This window comes from Gracilinanus agilis, chromosome 4, assembly GCF_016433145.1.
Source record: "Gracilinanus agilis isolate LMUSP501 chromosome 4, AgileGrace, whole genome shotgun sequence".
Lineage (NCBI taxonomy): Eukaryota > Metazoa > Chordata > Mammalia > Didelphimorphia > Didelphidae > Gracilinanus > Gracilinanus agilis.
The window spans coordinates 424,351,368-424,369,458 of record NC_058133.1 but is presented as its reverse complement, the minus strand read 5'-3'; the positions used below and the strand labels follow the sequence as shown (position 1 = coordinate 424,369,458).

The following is an 18,091-nucleotide window of genomic DNA, read 5'->3' as shown; positions in this document are numbered from 1 at the left end:
AGCTTTTGACAAGAAATTTGGCCATTTGACAAATTGTGAGGCTCCATTTCGCAGTACTTAAAGCTCTGAGTTTAACCAGGCTTTCCTAGTTGAATATATTGAGGCAATATCTAGAGTTATTAAAAGAAGACATGAGAAGAAGTGCAGTGTAATGAATGAAGAGCTGGCTTCAGATTCAGAAAGACCTGTTTCTAATCTAATCCAACCTGTGTGACACTAGGGAAGTTAGAATTGTTCTAATTTGCAGAGCAGGTGCTGGTTTGTCTTGGTAAAAACAAGTTCTTCACCAGGTGATCCCTATACCAATGAAATCACAGTTCCAGTTTAAAAAAAAAAAGAATTTGTGATTCCCAATGTTACTGACCATCAGGTAACTAGAATAATTCAGAAGCAATGTTCTCAAAGTGACGAGAACACAGTCCTGATAAAGATGCCCTAATTCAGAATGACTACCATTCATGTCCTAATATGGAATACAGCAGTGATGGCGAACCTTTTAGAGACAGTGCTAGGCCCCACCCCCCCCAGAATGAGTGTCGTGCCCACACCTCCCAGAGACTGCAGCCACCATTGAGTACCAAGCATGCTCTTCCCCCCATACCACATACAGGGGTGGGAGAAAGTGCTCCCATTGGGCTGCTGGGTGGATGGTAGGTGAAGTGAGGAATGTCCTCAGCAAGTATAAAGAGGGGGAGGGGAGTAGCCAGAGTGCTCTGCTCCCCTCCAGCTCTGCCACCTGTGAGTTGCCCAACTTACCCCCATGCACTCCCATTGGGATGCTGGGCAGAGGGGCAGGGTATGTGAAAAAAAAGGTCATCAGGCATGGTAGAGAGGGGGAGGGGAACAGTTCTGCCCAAGTCCCTCTGCCTTTCTAGTAATGAACTGGGTGGGGGGGAGGGGAGGGGAGGAAGGGGCCAGCTGTGTGCCCAAAGAGAGTGTTCTATGTGCCATTTTTGGCACCCGTATCATAGGTTCACAATCACTAGAATAGAGTGTTCCTCCTGGATTCCAAATATTCACTGCAACATTATAATTACATTCTGTCCACCTAACTTTCATCATATTATTCAGTTTCTAAAAAGGAAGTAATATAACAATATGCCCTAACATAACTACTACATCATTGTACCTCCAAAGCAACAAGAAAAAATAAAATATGAGCTATTAAAAGGTTTTGAGATGGAAAGATATTATTATATTATCTACTTGTGTAGGAAAATGTTAAAACAACTATTTTCTTTTAGTTCACCAACAGAGAGAAAGAGCTATATGTCACCCTTTTCAGTTAAATATCTTTAGCAATATCCTTGGTATAGTCCTTTATAACACCTAAGAACAAAAAACAAAACAAAATACATAGGCTTTGAAAAGGAGAAATATTGACTACAAGTCAAAAGTGAAAAGATTAAGGCAGGGATGAGGAGAGGAGAAATTGGAAATGCAAACCAATGTGTTCACACTTAATAAAATACAATCTATAGCTTTAAAAAAATTGTCATAATTTTTACCAGGTACATTTTCTTTTAAAAATACAAAAAAAAAAAAAAAGAGGCCTATGAGATATATTCAAACAGTGTCCAAAGTGTAAGCAAGGCTTATATGATCATTGTTCACTTCTTCAGTGATAGTGATACACTCAGCTTTCAAACTCACCTGCAGCTGTAGAAAGGGCTCCTTTGTAGGTAAGTGTTATAAAACCTTCTGTGGTTAATTGAAGGCTTTTCTCAGCTCCTACTCGCCTTTCTGGTTTCAGATTATTTAGGTCCTCTGATTTAATTTCTCCTTCACATCCAGTAGCCTCCTTTCCATCTATGTTCCCACAGGCAGGTAGTGTTCCACAGATATTAAACTAGAAAGGGGAGACATTTTATAAAAACAACATCCTGCTATTACAAACAAAACATCTACTTCCCAGGGGGAAAAAAATCCTCTGAGTTAATGATTCTGCACTTGTTAGCACTGACAGTTGGAGACTTTTTACCTTACTCATTTTCCCAATGTTTGACAATTATTTCACTGATAACTTGTACTCCAAAGAGAAGGAGGTAGAGAAAAAGTAGTTTTGAAATTTCAGACTTCTGCATGAGCACACTGTCATCTACACATAAGGGCATCTTAAGGATCTCATTATTTTAGTAAATTCCTCCTCCACATGGACTCTATACTGGATATCTTCCATGACAATAGCAAATGGATCTGGCTGCATTCCTAACTCTACAATGCTCTAGAAACTCTTCACACTGGAAACTTAACTTCATCTGCGGATTTCACATATTGGAAGTATCCTCAGCCTCAGTGGCCAGTTTCCCTTTGATTGTATTCCTCCTAACATCACTATTTTAAGAAGGAGGCCCCCCCCAAATTTTCTATTCTACATTCTTAACTCCCTTGGATTTTCTCTACCGTGTCCAATAAGCCTCTTCACACTAGACACTCACTCCAGCCCTAGGCTTCACACAACAAAGTTATTTTCTGTCTCTATACCCCTTTCTTTGATTGAGGAAGGGGGGAAGAGGAGGGGAGGACTACTTCCACAACCTCCATTTAAAGCAGGAGAGAAGCAATGTCTTCATTCCTCTCCAAGTTGCACACTTGACACTCCCTGATTTTCACAACAATGCTAGGTATCTTCACTTCTTCCCCCATCCTATCTCCTAATTTTTCAGCTCTCTTTTATATATTGTCTTCTCCCATTAGAAGGTTAGCTCTTTAAGGTCAGAGTTTGTCTTTCTGCTTATGTTTGTATTTCTAGAGGTATACAATAGGCACTTAACAAATGTTTATTTCTTGACTTGTATCTTTTAAGAAAAGGTCAACAGGAACTAAATATCAAACAAAATCACAATCATTTCCATGACTTGCATAAGAGTTCATTGTGTCTTCCTTTTCAAAGGTAATTTAAAAAATTTATGATATGAAAAGATACCTCCCCCCTCACACCTTTACAGAAGTGGGAAATTCATAGGTGTTAAACATTGCATATAATTTCAGATTTTTTTCCACCATATTGCTCAATTTCACAAATTTTTTCCTCTTCTTGCTATGTTTTTTTTTCTTTAAAAAATATTTGTCATAGGAAATGACCCTCTTAGAAGACTTAAAGAGTGGGGCAGCTGGGTAGCTCAGTGGATTGGGAGCCAGGCCTAGAGATGGGAGGTCCTAGGTTCAAATCTGGCTTCAGACACTTCCCAGCTGTGTGACCCTGGGCAAGTCACTTGAACCCCCCCATTGCCTAGCCCTTACCACTCTTCTGCCTTGGAGCCAATACACAGTATTGACTCCAAGATGGAAGGTAAGGGTTTAAAAAAAAAGAAGAAGAAAAAGAGTTAAAGAGGAAGGATATAAAAGAGAAAATTTAGGGTATATAAAACAAAATATAGCAATACATTTTATTTTTTAAAATAAACCTATGAGTTCAATCAAAAGAAGAGAAGAAGAAACAAATTTGTTGACATTCTTTTCTTTTCTTAACAAATTACCAACCTTTAGGAATTCTAAACCAAGACATAGGTTCTTAACCCAGAATTTGTGGACAGATTTTAAGGGATCTGTAAATTTTTTAAAACTATTTTGATTACTATATTTCAAAATAATTAGTATCTTTTATCATCCTATGTGTTTTGTTTTATGCATTTTAAAAAATATTATTCTGAGATGGGATCCACATAAAGAGGTCTTTTCCGATTGCCCAAGAGGTTCATGACACAAAAAAAGTTAAGGACAGTGTAAGAAGTCACCAGTACTCTATCCTAAAACTTGAGTTTCTCCAAAAAACACATTCTTGTACCTTAGTCCAGAACATGCTTGCTATTGCTAAGCATGTAAATCTGCATTCGTATCTCTCTATCAGAGGGGTTGGCAACGTATGGCTCTTGAGCCATATTTGGCTCTTGAGGGCCAGATATGGCTCTTCCTGCAGGCGCCATAAAGTCAATTTTTTTTCAGGCGCTGTTACAGGAGCGCACTGTGAGCACTGTGTGGCTCTCACAAAATTACATTTTAAAAAATGTGGCGTTTATGGCTCTCACAGCTAAAAAGGTTGCCGACCCCTGCTCTATCCCATCCTTCTCTGACTCCATCTATTTGCAGCCAAGGTATAGATGTATTATCCTTGCATCTCAGAATTTTTCCACTTATTAAACTGTCCAGGACACAGCCCTAATCTCTTAAGAAGCTTTTCATGTTAACATCTACAAGAGCTTTAGCTAGAAGCCCCAGAAAGGCCACCCCTTAGATTGTCACTATTTTCACAAACTCATTATAAGCTCTTTACTTTTTTCACTTGGTATAGCAATGGCATTATTAATTTTCCTTCAAGTTTTTATGAAACCATCTTTTCAAATAAGAAAAGTTCACTTATTTTCAAATAGAAACTTCTTTCTTCTGGCCATCTGGTTTTGGTAGTAGTATTAAAAATATAAAACTCAAAGAAGTCAAACTGTGGGTGGTTATTTTTCCACTTTTAATTAAATGCCAGTTTCCAATGGAAATATAAATAAACCTTGATCCTTTTCTCCAGTTATAACATCATGTGCATACATTTGGGAAGTATATTCAAGAGATCCTATGGCACATAATAAACCAGGGTGTTTCCTCTTTTTCCTTAATTGAGTAACATAGCCACTGTTTCCTTTGGACTCTACAGTTTCTCAATAACAGAACCCTGGATCATACAGAAATATGCTAAAAGAAAGACAAACTTTGCAAATGAAAGATATAAAATGATAGCCTGGGTCTTCCTATCTTGCCCAGAGTGGAAATAAAATACTACTGATAGGCCCACTCCCACTACTGATCTAGCACAGCAGTTTTAACCTCTTCTATTCTGATTCAGGCTGGTTAACTCCTCTTTAGGCACTACTCCCAAGGCTCACCCTACTAATGCCAGCCTTAGTTTGACAACTAGATTAGCTTAGTCTACTTTGGCTTGGAATTTCTGAGCTCAATTGAATGAGACTCCCTGACAGCCCAGCTAAAATGGCTCTTTCTAAAGCAGAACATTACTTTCCTCATAAAAACAGTCAAAATGCCAATTCTTTTTTTTCCCTCTCTAGATTCTACTTTCTCCCTGCTGATAAAGTCATCATTCTAATAGGCAAAGTTACCCGTGTTAAAGGAATTATAATAGCAGCTTTTTCTAGGAAATTGTACAACCAAATGAATATAGCACTGGACCTGGAGTCAAGAAGACCTGAGTTCACCTTCAAAAGGCTAGAAAACTGTGAATACCCTTTGACCCAGCAATACTACTAGTAGGTCTGTATCCCAAAGAAATAAAAGAAAATGGAAAAGATCTTATTTGTGCAAAATATTTATAGCAGCTCTTTTTGTGGTAGCAAAAAACTGGAAATTGAGGGGATGCTCACCAATTGGAGAAGAGCTGAACAGTTACAATATATGATTGGGATAAAATACTATTGTGCTATAAGAAATAATGTGCAGGATGCTTTCAGAAAAACCTGGAAATATTTATATGAACTGATGCAAAGTGAAGTGAGTAGAACCAAGAGAACATTTTACATTATAACAGCAATATTATATGATGAACAAGTGTAAAAGAATTAGCTACTTTGTTCAAGACAATTGTGTGTTTTAAAATGTTCTAAGTCCTGGGAGATTACATCTCCCAGGGCTCCCTATTGCAACCTCCTCAGACATATCCCGCTTCCTTTGTGGGAGGTGTCTAAAAAAGAGATAAAAGAGAGAGAGAGGTGCCCATGTTTGGCACCTTTTTTGGAGAAGCACCTTTTCCCCAGACCAAGGAGAGCCTTTTTCCCAGGAGAATCTTGGTGATCTACTTCCTAGCTTCCCCAGACCTTTTACCCTTCCTAACCTAAATAAACTCAGCTTATTCTGTCCCTAAAGGGTAGCCTGATTTTATTGAGCTCCAAAGGGCTCAGGTTAATGTCCCCACCTGGGCTGAGGACTAGCTACCACAGCTACCTACCTTCCTTCCCTTCCTATTCTCTACCTTCTATTCCCTTCCTTTCTCCCATCCTCATCCTCCTTTCACCCACATCACACAATGATCCAAGACAATTCAATTGCTCTTCAACTCCAGATAGAGAACTAATGAACTCTGAATACACATTGAAGTATATACTCTTCACTTTCTTTGCTTTTTCTTGGTGTGTGTGTGTGTGTGTGTGTGCACGTGCGCGCGTGCGTTTTCTTTGGTAATATGGATAATATGGAAATATGTTTCACATGACTTCATATGTATGACTGATATATTGTTTGCTTTTCTTAAGGAGAAAGAGGCAAGAGGGAGGAGAATTTGGAATTCAAAATTTTTTAAAATTAATGTTAAATAATTTTAAATGTCATTTGGAAATATTTAATAAAATAATTATTTTAATTTGAAAAAAAACAACAAACCCACAAAAAAGACCACCTCAAGTTCAAATCTAGTTTCAAACATTTATTATCTGTGTGACCTAGGCATGTCACTTAACCATAAAATAGGCATAATAACAGGCACCTACCTCTCAGAGTTGTTGTCAGTCATTAAATAAGATATTTGTAAAGTGTTTGCAAACATAAAGTCTTACATAAATGCTAGCTCTCATCATCTGAAAACAATTCAGTCATTCACAATCAAATTAAGTTTTGGCATAACTTACCACAAAACTCTTTCCAACACCAGAGACTACATATCCAGTTGGTTTAGTTAATGGGTCAAAATTAAACACAAATCCACTATTTGGATCCTTTATAGAGCAGGCCTAAAAAAGGTGGAGGGGAAGAAAGAGGAAGGTACACACATGTATATAAAAATTCCATAGAAGCAAAATCTTATTAAAGAATTATGTACCAACATGTTATAAAATTGTTTATTTCATCACAACTAGAAGTAATATGGGTAAATAGTTGGCAGGAAAGAAATTAACTTTAGAATTACAATAGACTCAACAGACTACAAAACATATTTGCCTGGGCAATTTTAATTCCATCAGGGAATCTACTTTCTATCTATTCAATGGCACACAAAAAATATTCTTATTGACTCTTTTCAGTACCACATCATAAGTATATATAGATGACCTTCTAGACTTCCATTATATTAAATTATAGGATTAATATATTTATGTGACCTAACAGTTTATTACCAAATGTCTGCAGGAAAGTGCAAAGGACATATTATGTAGAGAAAGTTGGTTCTTTCATTAAAAATTAGTCATAAGTGACTTTTCAAAATTCTTAAAATAAATCACATGTCTAATCTCTTCTTCAACCCTTCTATAACTTGATCAATCTTCGCATTATGCCCTAAATAATACATTCCAAAAAATGAAGCTAACTATGTCCCCTTCAGCTTTTTAATCTTCAGGTTTATTACTTATTCCTCTTTCTTCATCATGTGCAGATATTGTCAGAAATCAGTAACTGAACAGGAGCCATGTAAATTGTACTACATCATAACTAGCCAACAAAGGATTCAGATTTCCCTGTTTTAGCTTTCCAGTTCATTTGACAAAGAGCCAAGCTCCTGGAAAACAAACCTCTGAGATATGAGCAATGAAGTGCTGGATGGAGGCTGGGCCATATTCATAAGCTGGACAGAATAAGCAAAGTAGAAAAAATATGAACAATTCTGGGACTATCATTTCTGATTCAACTCAAAAACCTTTACCCATTTCCTTGTCTACTTAAAAGCAAACCATGTCCAATGGCTATGGTAGACAAAAGCAAACCACAGCATAATGTCTACTCAAAAGAATATGGATACTTCAAAAGTACAGACCCGGTGGCATATCATACAAAGTTAAACATGAGATGGATGTAATGAGATTCCAGTTTTAGTGCAAGGGAGATAATCTGGAGATCAGACCACAAAAGAAAAAGAGCAGACAAAGTACTATTAAAAAAATCCTATCACAAAACTGGTTTCCTCTATGAACTCAACTTGATGTTTTCAATACTTGAGGTCCAGAAATACCTCCTGTAATTTTGATACATTACCACCAAGTGTTGGGTAGGGAATTTGAATGGCAAGCATGGTTTTCCTAAATTTAAGACAGCAGTTTTCTTTCCCACTTTTATGTCAAATGTATTTAAATCATAATTGTATAGTAAAACACACCTCTCATTTAAGTCTTGGGCTACTTCTTTAGAACAATTTTATGAAGCAAAAAAGAATCCTGAGAATCTACAAGTATCTTTTATTTCCTAATTCTTGTTAATTTCTATAATGGCCTATTAATACGAAAAATTAAAATTCAGGATGAATTTTTAAGAGAAATGAATTTATTAACTTCTCCAAGGAAAGGAAAAAAGTCTTAAGCTACTTTCTGCTAATCAAGAAATACCTATCTGCCTCCTTGCAAAGTTAATCGCATTTTTTCAGCCACAAGTTTTCCTGCCTCTTTTCTGTGTGCTTCCAGAATGATTCTCCATACTTCTTTTTCCCCTCTACTTCTGTCTCAACATATGTGTTAAAGACACAGGCATTTAGCTGACAGGGCAAAATAGGGCCTAAACCTAAGTTTATTTTCTGTCAACTAGCATGTATTTATTAGTTCAACAAAAACTAATTATTCTTTTCTACTAATCTACTCTCAGGGACAGGGTGCCTGATTACAATTTAATCTCCCTAATGATTTAAGTAACTGATTTTACAAATCTTTTACTTATTGCTATTATAGAATGCTTCAGAGAAAAATAAAAACAATAACATCTCTTATTTTTTTAAACTGTTTATCACAAATGTTGCAACTATTTTTTTTATTTTCCATGTTCTCTGATTTAAGGTAGAAAAACACCTACCTGATTTTCATCTGTTGTTTTGATTGGACAAGCAGCTTCCGTATTCCACAGGAAAGTGGCAGTACACTCCCGAATAATTGAAAATACAGGGTGGGTATTCTGAGAAATCAAATCCAAGCCAGCAGAAAACAAAGATCATAACATGAAAGAAGAGGCATTGAACAGTCCTACTATCATCTCTTTTGATTACAAACTACATAGCACTACAAAAGTCACTTTCTCTGTCTAAATTATATTTTTTCTCATCTCCAAAACTTGGAAAAATGCCATTACAACCTTTCTCCAAAGGGTTAATTTAAGAATCAAATTAAATAATACATGCTTTAAAATTACAAGGTGCTATGCCAGTAATCGCCTGGAAGGAACTGTTGATGATTTTGCCTTGTCTCTACTGCATGTAGCAAATCCTGGTACATAATAGATGCATAATAAATGCTTTGCTGAATCAAACTGAATTGTAAGTTACTATACATGAAATTTTTTTTAAACCCTTACTTTCCATCTTGGAATAAATACTGCGTATTGGTTCCAAGGCAGAAGAGTGGTATGGGCTAGGCAAGGGGGTTAAGTGACTTGCCCAGGGTCACACAGCTGGGAAGTGTCTGAGGCCAGATTTGAACCTGGGACCTCCTGTCTCTAGGCCTGGCTCTCAATCCACTGAGCTACCCAGCTGCCCCTATACATGAAATTTTTAAAAGAATAGTTTTGAGAAATACTAAAGTGATTTCCCAGAATGAAGCTTTCAGGTTATAGAGAATTGTAAAAGCCATTCAAAAAAATGAGGGAAAATTAAGTAAGATGACAAATTCTCAGATTTACTTCCTTCCTACAGGGTCAGATATTGCTCAACTTGTACATAATGTTTACCTACCTGTACTTTTATAATCTGACACGAGAAAAGTAAAGAAGAGATTCTAGAGAAGTTAGTCAATAAGCACTTACTAAACGGTTTGCCTACTATGTAGCAGGAGCTAGGAATAAAGTTTTTTATAAATAAAGTATATACATACAACATGAAAATAAATTCAAAATTCAGAAGTGAAAAGGAAAATAAGACCTCATGTAGTCCAATCTTATCACTCTGCAACTCAGGTAATTAACACAAATGAAAGTTAAAGAGACTTGTCCAAAACTACCCAGCAAAAGCCTGGCTTGCTGTTCAGAAGACTGAAACCAAGGCATTCTGAAGCTGAATCAAGTGATATTTCCACTATTAAAAATTATTAGTTTTGTTTTGTTCTATAGATATGATTGTTAACAGTACAGGAATCAACCAGAAAGAGGAAACTGAAGGGTAGAAGCAAATAGTTAGATAACACGCCTATAGGATGGCAAAAAACAAACAAACCCACAATCTTAAGATTGTCTCCTACAATTGAAAGTAGAAAACAAATGGAAAATAAAGTAAATAATGTAAAAGGGCCCCATTTATTGCAGCCCTTTCATGATCTACCTATAATATAATGCACAGCTACATGCCAATCTAGTAAATAGATTTTACCTTTCCTTTCTGTAATATCCTCAATCGAGCAAAGAAAATTTTTTTAAAAAGGATATTTAGTCTAACATCAAAAATATCCTCTTGATTTTCTTAAACCAAGCCCAGGGATTGTTTTAGTATAACTTATTGTTAATTATACTATTGAAGGACAATTGAATTCTTATTTTGAAATCATTTTTGACCCAGAGCATGAACACTGATTTTTCTTTTTTTCTTTATTAAAATACAGATTGCTGATTTATCAAATATCCCTTATTTTAACTTATCTAAAGAGTTAACTAATGGAAACAGTTTTTAAACCAATCACAAATCAAAATACCTTATCCTTGGACATGAATACATCCCTGAGGATAAGAGAGAAAACCTCAAACTATGCACCAAATTCCTTCCAAATATAGTTTCTATCATTTTTACAGATAAAGAAATTGAAGCCTATAGGTGACTTGTCCACAGGGATTGTGGAATCTCAGAAAAATCACTGACTCTTTTCATGTCTAAAATAAAAGGATTGGACTAAAAGAGTTGTAAGATCCCTCGGATGTTCTTTGTCTTTACAATCTGCTTTAATGATTAATATACTGCTATGTATTAATCAGCAGCAACAATGAAGATACTGAATTTTTTTATTTAAAATTTGATGAACCTATACTTGCATAAAAACTTTTATTCAGTGCCATAATATTCTTCACATATGATACATACAAGGCTTCTATAGAACATCTAAAAATTAATGATGCTCTTATAGAATTTTGAAATTTTAAGCCTTATGAGTTGGTTTTTCCTCTCAGTTGAGCTCCTATCATCCACTGAGTCCTCTCTTCTCATCTCTTCTACATCTCAGCCTCTTTCTCTATTATCACCATCTCTCATTCACTCCTTTTATTTCAGTCTTTGAAGAAATTACCCTTTTTCTCTCAAAGGCCAACCCCTTTACATTTACCCTTATTCACACTGTCTGCAATAAGATTACCTCCATAATCATGGCCTAATTCCTCTAATCTTCAATCTTTTCCCACCTCTGATGGCTTCAAAGAAACTTAAATCTCCCCCATCCTAAAAAAAAAAAAAACCTTCAAAATCTGGCCTCAGACACTTCCCAGCTGTGTGACCCTGGGCAAGTCACTTGACCCCCATTGCCTACCCTTACCACTCTTCTGCCTTGGCTCCAAGACAGAAGGTAAGGGTTTAATTAAAAAAAAAAAAAACTTCAGGAGACTCTACGATCCCTTCAAGCTATCATCCTGTACCTCATCGCCCCTACATTTAGAAAAAAATATCTAAATCCATTGTCTCCACTTCCACACCCAATCTTTTGCAAAATTGATCAGCACCTTATCACAATATCTTCTCCTCCTAGATAATCTCTTCTGTATTTTTGTTACATTTTATTTTCCTTGCTCCTTATCAATCACCTTTGTTAATTCAACATCCTTATCATACCATACTTCCTGGCTATGAGTATGCCCCAAAGATGCTGGGCCCTTTAATTTCTATATATTCTCTCACTTGGTGACCTCATCAATACTCACAATTCAACTGTCATCTCTATGCTAAGGACTCCCAGATACAGATACACACACACACACACACACACACACACACACACACGCATGCACGCACATTTCCTGCACTGTAGCTCCATTTCACCAATTGACTATTAGAAACTTCAAACTGGATAATCTAACCTTGTTGTACTATGCTCCTGTCAAAGTGACCTCCCCACTATTCCTTAAAAATATCCCACACATATTCCTTAAAAATGGCATTTCAGCTCTTTGTGGTGGCAAAAAATTAGAAAATGAGGTTATGTCCTTCAATTGGAGAATGGCTGAACAAATTGTGGTATATGCAGGGGATGGAATACTATTGTGCTAAAAGGAATAATAAACTGGAGGAATTCCATGTGAACTGGAAAGACCTCCAGGAACTGATGCAGAGTGAAAGGAGCAGAGCCAGAAGAACATTGTACACAGAGACTGATATACTGTGGTAAAATCGAATGTAATGGACCTCTGTACCAGCAGCAATACAATGACCCAGGACAATTCTGAGGGACTTATGGAAAAGAACACTACCCACATCCAGAGAAAGAACTACAGGAGTGGAAACACAGAAGAAAAACAACTGCTTGAACACATGGGTTGATGCAGATGTGATTGGGGTTGTAGACTCTTAATGACCACCCTAGAACAATTATCAATAATATGGAAATAGGTCTTGATGGATGACACATGAAAAAAACAGTGGAAATGTGAGTCAGCTATGGGGGTGGGGGGTGAGATTGTGGAAGGGAGAATAAGAACATGAATCATGTAACCATGGAAAAATTTTTCTAAAGAATAAAATTTTTTAAAAATGACATTTCATCTCCCATCTTCACGCTTTTGCTCTAGCTGTCCAATATACTTAGAATATACTTCCCTTAATCTCCTATTATCCTTTATTTTCCCCAAAATTCTGTTCCAGAATCATTTTCCACACAAAATCATTCCTACCTCCTCCCTCAACAGCCAGTGCCCTCCCCACAAAAAAAAAAAAAAAATCACCATCTTTATTTAGTATAATTTCTACCTACATGCCATCTCTCCTCAAAAGAAAGTAGACTCTTTGAGGCCAGGAGTGGTTTCATTTTCCAGGGCCTAGGACACAGTATATACTTAATGCATTAACTGCTTTTAGACATCTTCAAAACAGACTTACCCTAATTTCTCTACTTACCAATCCTACAATAAAGTTAACACCTGTGTGACCTTGGGGGAAAAAAATTCAACTCTCAGGGACCCCGTTTCCTTTTTTTTTAAATTATGGCATTTGCAGTAGATAACCAAAATAGTATTTGAGTAACCATGCAGTATTCTACTTTTGCTTTGTAAACCACTAATAAAAGTAATTAGCAATTCATTATATCTTACCAGACTTCCTCTAGAACAGATAAGATGGATTCTTGTGGAATAGGTAGTGGTCTTTCCTTCGCTATTAACACATGGAGAACCATTCACATACTCTAAAATGAGGCTACCACTGCCATCAATTACAGGACCTGTTTTTGCAACACCTAAGTTGCTGATTGCCACTGTTTCAGAAAATGAATCCTAGGAACAAAACAAAAAGCTCTGTTAAATTTTTCTTCATAAGAAAAAATCACCAATCCTAGGCTCAATGGTAATACTATGTAATAATCTCTTTTTAAAACTACACTGAAATTTCCCATAAGAGGAGAAAACAAGGAGTTGGTTCTAATCCCAACTCTGAGGTTCTAATCCCAACTCTGACTCCATTCCCATACAGAAAATGAGGAAACCAAACAAATCATTAAAAGCAATTAAGAAAAATGACATAATTAATTACCAAGGGAGGGGAGGTGGTCTTTTAGTCCTCAAAACTGAGGTTTTTTTTATTACTTATATCTAGCATATCCCCAAGTCAGGTAGCTATGACAGGGAAGTTACCTCAATTAGGCAATTGCAACTTCACCATTTAGAGATATGAAACCTGTGAATCTGACAGTGCAGGGAGACAAAAAAAATTGGGTAACTATTAGAAGGCCCAAAGTTCTAGACTTAGTATACCGGTATAAATGTTACATTATTATACTGTTTGTATTGGATGTTACACATCTAAAACAGAATAAAAAAGAAGCCTTTGACAAAAGGGCCCAAGAGAAAAGTGGAATAAAAATCCAGCTACAAATCCCTCTCAATCTCCTAATTAGTAACCCATTTATATTCCTTTATCTTTTCAAGAAGACAGGTTATAAAATTTGTCCCAACCTCCTAGTTTATGTACAGGAAATGTATCAGACCACTGAGAAAAAGAGTCCAAATGTTCTAGGGCTATACTAATGTTATGTAGTATAGAAGGGAAGGGGTATCCAATAAGAAGGCCAATCAAAAGAAACACATTACAGGAGGGAAAAAAGAAACAATTTCTTAAATGAGCAACTCTAAAAGAGTTTCATTCAATAAATATCATAAAGTAAATGAAACAAACTAAAAAAGCAAGAAGAAAAAACTATTACAATAGATTCTTTGGACACCCAGAAATAATAAAGGAATAACTCCAAGAATGTCCAGAATGGCTCAGAACAACAAAAAAAATAATTAAAAGAAATAGGGTTAGAAACTAAGAAGATTTTAAAAAAAGCAAACACAGAGAGAATTTAGAACAAATGATAAATACTCCAAAACTGTAGATTCTCTGAAGGAACTACATACCTGTAGCAGAAAAATACATAGTCATGAGATAAACTAATGGAAAAGACTCAAATAACATTATTGGAAAAATACATGAAAGTTGTATAAAACAAGGAAGCTAGGTTGCAGATGCAGAGATACTTTAAAGATTATAGACCTTCCAGAAAGAAAAAAAAATAAACTTTTTTTACAAATATACCCACACATTCCATGCTTTAGTACTTGAAAATTTCCTACATTAGAAAAAAACAATAAACAACAAAGATGACAAGAAAAGAAAATAAGTCAAGCATACTAGTGAATTGTTAGTGAGGCTCTAAAATGGTACAATCATTTTGGAAAGAAATTTAGAATTATGCAAATAAAATGATTAAATTATTCATAGCCATTAATATTCCCAAAGAGGTCACTGATAAAAAAGTCCTAAAATACAGCAAAATATTTATAGCAGTACTTTGTGTGATAGCAAAGATTTGAAAACAATGTAGATTCCCTTTGAATGGAGGATAGCTGAATAGATTTTGTTCATATATGTACATATTTGTAAATATTACTCTCCTGTAAATAAAGAGAAACATGGAAAGATCAACTTGAACTGATGCAGAGTGACTCAAGTAGAGCCAAGAAAGCACAACAAAGTAAATAGAATGAAACACACACACACTCATATATATATATATATATAAAGTGAATTTGCAAAATTATAAAGAGAAAAACATAAGTTGGGGGTAGCTGGGTGGCTCAGTGGATTGAGATCCAGGCCTAGAGAAAGGGAGGTCCTGGGTTTATATCTGCCTTTAGTCACTTCCAAGCTGTGTGACCCTGGACAAGTCACTCAACCCCCATTGCTTTGCTCTTACCACTCTTCTGCCTTGGAACCAATACACAGTATTGATTCTAAGATGAAAGTTAAGGGTTTTAAAAATAATAAGAAACATGAGTCAAAAAAAAAAAGATGAGGGGGCAGCTGGGTAGCTCAGTGGATTGAGAGCCGGGCCTAGAGACGGGAGGTCCTGGGTTCAAATGTGGCCTCAGACACTTCCCAGCTGTGTGACCCTGGGCAAGTCACTTGACCCCCGTTGCCTACCCTTACCACTCTTCCACCTAAAAGTCAATACACAGAAGTTAAGGGTTTAAAAAATAAAAAAAAATAAAAAAAAAAAAAAGATGAGAAGCACTTCCACCTCACCCCTTTATAGAGGTGGGAAGTCCACAAGTTTCATACTTTGCACATATTTTCAGACTTTTTCAATGTATTGATCAAGTATACTAATTTTCTTTCTTCTATTTCTTTGGGGGGGTGGTGAGGATCTTAAAAAAACAGTCTAACATGGCTTCAACTACTTATAAGCTGTGTTAACACTGGGCAAATCACTTAACCCCATCTGCCTAGCCCTTAAAGCATTTCTGCCTTGGAATCAATACTCAATATCAATACTAAGACAGGAAGGAGGTAACAATTGTTTTAAAGACATCAATATAAACTTATTTTAATTTTTTTAAAAAGTCGGGACAAAGAATATAGAAGACATCTATAATCTCACTAAGAAGGCACTAAAAAGAAGGCAACAAAGCTTTAATTACTCTGATATCTTACCTTATATGAGGGTTATCAGAAAAAAATCAAAGCAGTATATTTGAACAAAGTCTACTGAATAAGAGATTAGATTCAAGAAAAGTGAAGGAGTAAGTAATGATTGAATTAATATTCTTTTAAAGGGTATAATATAATGTCCTTCAAAACACAAAATGGATTAAAAGCAAGGGGGTGGGAAGCCAGGGATGATTTTTAAACTGAGAAATGAAGCAGGTTTTAAAAAATGGAAATTAGAGAATTTGAGATCAGAGAACTAAATAGAAGGGAAAGAGAGTCTACTGAAACTGATTAGGGTTGTCATAGAGTAAAACGAACTGTGTAGACTAATTAACAATTTAAAAGAAGGGAGAAGAAACAAAACCAAACCAAAATTAGAAGGAAAGCAATAAACTGGGAGAATATTTTTATAACGAAACTCTCTGACAAAAGATTAATCTCCCAAATATATAAGAAACTAAATCAATTGTACGAAAAGTTCAAGCCATTCCCCAAATGATAAATGGGCAAGGGACATGAATAGGCAGTTTTCAGATAACGAAATAAAAACTATAAATAAGCACATGAAAAAGCATTCTAAATATCTCATAATTAGAGAAATGCAAATCAAAACAACTCTGAAGTACCATCTCACACCTAGTAAATTGGCCAATATGACAGACAGTAAAGGAAAATAATCAATGTTGGAGGGGATGTGGTAAAATTGGGGCACTAATGCATTGCTGGTGGAGTTGTGAATTGGTCCAACCATTCTGGGAAGACAATTTGGAACTATGCCCAAAAGGCATTAAAAGACTTCCTGCCCTTTGATCCAGTCATACCACTGCTGGGTTTGTAGCTCAAAGAGATAATAGGGGAAAAAAACGTGTACTAAAATATTCATGGTCAAACTCTTTGAAGTGGCAAAAAAACTGGAAAATGAGGGGGAGGGGTGTCCATCTTTGGGGAATGGCTGAACAAACTGTGGTATCTGATGGTGATGGAATACTATTGTGCTCAAAGGATGATGAACATTTGATGGATCATGTTATTTGATGGGGATATGATTGGGGTTTTGGCGGGAAAAGATCACTCTTTTGCAGATATGAATAACATGGAAATAGGTTTTGAACAATAATACATGTATAACCGAGTGGAATTGCTTGTCAGCTCTGGGAGTGGGGAGGGAAGAGTGAGAAGAGTGGGGAATCATGAATCATGAAACCATGGGAAAATATTCTAAATTTGAAAAAAAAAATTTTAAAGAAGAAGGGAGGGAATATAGTATGAAAGAGCTAAAAGAAAAAGACAAACTTATGACCCTATATGGTAATAAAGGGACTAAATTCATTAATGAAACAAAATAGAATGGAAGAACATATGAAAAGAACAATCCAATAATTTTTTGCATACAAGAAACACATTTACAGTGCACATATATCTCTTGTGTGATGCCAACATTTTCATTGGGAATAATTTTTTTACAAATATTGCTGTTGTCTACTTAGATTTTATTTTTAATATTTTTATCAACATTAGAAAATGGTCTCATTCTTTTTCTCATTCCTGATTTCATAAGAATATGAATAAGTACAGGTAATTCTGGTAAAGGTAGAATGTAATATTAAAAATAGGCATGTTCTTTATTTTTCATTCAGAAGTCACCATGAGTCTTTTATTTATTGATTTATTTTTGCAATAATTTGTGCAGCTCTATGTTCTCATGTTTGTCTTGGTGTGAAATACATACCACACTGAAAAATGATCATTAAAGTTTTCAGTAGTTATTGCACTGACCCTATACACACATTTTTATGAATGCTGGTCATTCATTTTTTTATGGTACCTCTGAATATAATGTAGTTTCTGTCATTTTACTCATTTTATCTGAGGTCAATTTGCAACTTGTTTTTTGGGAATTCCTTAAAGCATAATTTTAAAAAATGTTCCAGCTCACTTTCATTTCCTATATCTTCATGTTTTTAAAAATGTGTTTCTGATATGAAGCAAATAACTAGGATTAGTTTTGTTAATCTATTCTGCCATTCCCCTTCATTC

The 18,091-nt window shown here is 35.6% G+C and overlaps 1 protein-coding gene across 1 annotated transcript in view; it reads right to left on the bottom strand.

Moving 5' to 3' along the window:
- Positions 1 to 18,091, bottom strand: part of IGF2R (insulin like growth factor 2 receptor) — a 174,651-nt gene that overhangs the window by 49,458 nt on the left and 107,102 nt on the right. Inside the window, exons 19-22 of the mRNA XM_044671804.1 lie at positions 13,180 to 13,359; positions 8,767 to 8,865; positions 6,624 to 6,725; positions 1,654 to 1,849 (exon numbers count right to left, since the gene is read on the bottom strand). Of these exons, the coding sequence (XP_044527739.1) occupies positions 1,654 to 1,849; positions 6,624 to 6,725; positions 8,767 to 8,865; positions 13,180 to 13,359 (577 nt within the window). The remainder of the gene's footprint in view (positions 1 to 1,653; positions 1,850 to 6,623; positions 6,726 to 8,766; positions 8,866 to 13,179; positions 13,360 to 18,091) is intronic.